The 2,703-nt window shown below is 48.9% G+C and overlaps 1 protein-coding gene across 1 annotated transcript; it reads right to left on the reverse strand.

Moving 5' to 3' along the window:
* Positions 1-781: 781 nt before the first annotated feature.
* LOC115678877 (glutaredoxin-like) lies at positions 782-2,354 on the reverse strand. Its single transcript, XM_030602351.2, has 4 exons — positions 2,205-2,354; positions 1,540-1,628; positions 1,032-1,130; positions 782-889 (listed from the first exon to the last, which is right to left on the reverse strand). Exons 1-4 carry the CDS (start codon positions 2,309-2,311, stop codon positions 816-818), a joined length of 369 nt encoding a protein of 122 aa, XP_030458211.1. The 5' UTR covers positions 2,312-2,354; the 3' UTR covers positions 782-815.
* Between the last annotated feature and the right edge of the window lie 349 nt (positions 2,355-2,703).

The following is a 2,703-nucleotide window of genomic DNA, read 5'->3' on the forward strand; positions in this document are numbered from 1 at the left end:
AGGCGAGGATGACGGGTGCCGCGAGCAGGCGGCAGCACCTACCGAGGGGCAAACGGCGCGTGCAAAGTGCATCGATGTTTCTTTGTTTTGGGGTCCATAAAGGGAAAAAGCCAGGCGAAGACCCCTTTCCCATTTGGCCATGCCCTGATCCAGAGGATTTAGGGGTTATTCCATGAACACACGGGCGATACCGATTTCCCTACACCCCGTCGACAGTCCTGTCGAGGTTGCTTTCCAATACAGTGGGAGAGAAGCTCGTGATCGTTCCGTGCGGAACTCTTTGCTTCTCTTGGAGAACCTGCTTTGCTTTTGGATCATCGCATTCGAACTCGAATTATCATGAAACGAAAAATAAAAGCAACAAATCTTAATCTCGACAATAACCCTTCCGCATTATAGAACTGCAGATCTCTAAGGAGATCTAGTTCAACGTCCCGCGGAACTTTATTACCGGATGCCGCTAAATCGTATCCTAGTCCCTTCGGCAAACATACAATCTGGGTCTCAGACTTTCCAATAGACATTCCACTTCAGCATTTAGGATTTTCAGCCACCACCGGTATTACATAAAGTGACGACCAGCCAGCCATACCCGACAATCGACGATGGCCTCTCATTAGATGAGAGCACGAACTGATATGGGAGCAACTCTTGCCAACAGGGTAGTTTATAGCACACACTCCAAATTTGTGCAAGCAGTCGAAAAACAATTCTTTCGTTTACATAAGCAGTGGACATCACACCTCAGTTTATCCACTTATTGCATCCCACAGTCTCCCTCTTCCGATCTAAGGCACTTACTATGAGCACCATGTTTATTTGGAGTCCACAGCTCCAGCGCTCCTAAGAAGAGGTACCAGTTGACCTGCCTGGTGTTTCTCAGTGACCGCTGAAATTGCAAGGAAAGCCGACATCAAAAGATAAATTGTCAAAACAACACCCGTGTTGCATCTAAACCTATACCAGAGAATTTTCTTGAAATCAACAAAGAAAAGAGAAACAGATGATTAGGCACGCGAATAAGAACTTACAATCGCAACCGCCGATATGATTTCCCCCAATGAACACGTTTGGTACTGTTCTCAGCCCTGTCCAATCTGCCAAAGCCGATTGAACGGCAGCTCCATCACCTTCAAGTGGAAATTCAGATGGTTGAATAGTGTTAAAGAAATCACGTTCCACACGAGTTCTTCAACTTGTAGATGAAGCGATCATTTGCACAATCAGGGAAATATCAACAAATTATAGTTCGAAACATCTCGAAAAAGTTCGCCGGTTGGTACCCGGAAACTATATTCCCACACACGACCCCTCGTCGAAAGAACTAAAAGATACAGGTCTTCGGCGCTAATTGAGCAAAAACGGGGAGAATCTTAACCGGCTTCTACGCATCAATAGAACACTAAACTAGCAAATCCGCCCAATAATTGGTATCTTCGCTTTGTCGACGAAACTAGCCTCCAAATAGCCAAGAACAAGACGGTTTCTACTCAGCTCAAGATTATACGCAGGCGGCTCGAGAGGCTAGGAGACACTCACCTTCCTTGTCCAGCTCGACGACTTTGTAACTCGCCCCGAGCTGCGTCAACAGCTGCTTCACCCTCTTACAGTAGCCACAATAAGTCTTGCTGCACAGGAAGAAAGCACGGGGGTCAAATAAGGATTGGAGACCCCCTTTCTGCTTCTGACCCTACAAGCAGCAATCATAAAAACCTCTCATGTGGAGGAGGAGCTGCCACTGCGGGCCCTGCCACAATCGGGTTAGTTCTAACGGAACCCGGCACAGCATTCCGGCGACGGCAATTCCTTCGACCCACTATCGATTTTCTCCCTCGTCACCCGCCAGTTTCGCGCTAAACGGCTCGCATCATCAAATTCAGCAACTGGGTACATGAGATCCTAGCGAAACCCACTGCCACAACAAACATCTAATTCTAAAATCCCATCGAAGCTGCTAGCTTTTCCCCCCCACAGCCTATTCTTCCTACCCTCCCGTGCACCAATTTGCACGTCCGGAGCGTCTGATTCCACCCACGAGCCCGCATCATCACAGAGGGGACACTGATCATTCGAAACGGACGAGCGATCATCAGAACAAACCCGGGCAAATTTCAAGAATCGACCCCGTTTCCCGGAGGAGGAGGAGGAGGAGCAGAAGATGCGCTGGATGAAAACTAGAGGGGATGGGAAGGGGGAAGCGAGACCTGAACACGACAACGGGGGTCGATGCAGCGATCTCCTTCGCCTTGTCCATGGCGCTCTGGAGCTCCTCCTTGCTCCCGCCGCTCGCTGTGCCGAGGATCGACGCCATTTCTCCCGTCTCTTCCGGAAACTTCTCTGTCGAAGAGGAGGCGAGAGAGGGGGCCAAGAACGGCAGAAGTGCCAAAAGTTATCTACGGAACTCGCTTTTATGTCAAAAGTTTCAAACGAATCAATTAAGTATTAAAAATTGTGAAAAATGATCACTTAAGTATCATATCGCCGGAAATCTGATGTGATATTTTTTTATTAATTTCTCAAGCTGATGTGGATCGCCGGAGGCTGATGTGGCATTTCTTTTCCTTTTCTTTCTTTTTTCCTTTCTTTTCTTTTTTTTCTTTTCTTTCTTCTACCATGGCCGGTGGCCGGAGGCCAGCCACCGGCCATGGACGGCCTTGCCGGGCATCGCCTTCCTCCGGGCGAGGGCCGGCGAGGCCGCCGTGG

Source organism: Syzygium oleosum, unplaced genomic scaffold (genome assembly GCF_021117445.2).
Source record: "Syzygium oleosum isolate NSW1041296 unplaced genomic scaffold, Sole_v2.1 Sole_v2.17, whole genome shotgun sequence".
Lineage (NCBI taxonomy): Eukaryota > Viridiplantae > Streptophyta > Magnoliopsida > Myrtales > Myrtaceae > Syzygium > Syzygium oleosum.

Excerpts from the sequence above, each read along its gene's own strand:
- LOC115678877 (XM_030602351.2), bottom strand. The coding sequence starts at position 2,311 with ATGGCGTCGATCCTCGGCACAGCGAGCGGCGGGAGCAAGGAGGAGCTC. Across the intron at positions 1,131-1,539 it reads CGTCGAGCTGGACAAGGAAG|GTGATGGAGCTGCCGTTCAA; the intron begins GTGAGTGTCTCC and ends TTCCACTTGAAG. Across the intron at positions 890-1,031 it reads TCATATCGGCGGTTGCGATT|CGGTCACTGAGAAACACCAG; the intron begins GTAAGTTCTTAT and ends TTGCAATTTCAG.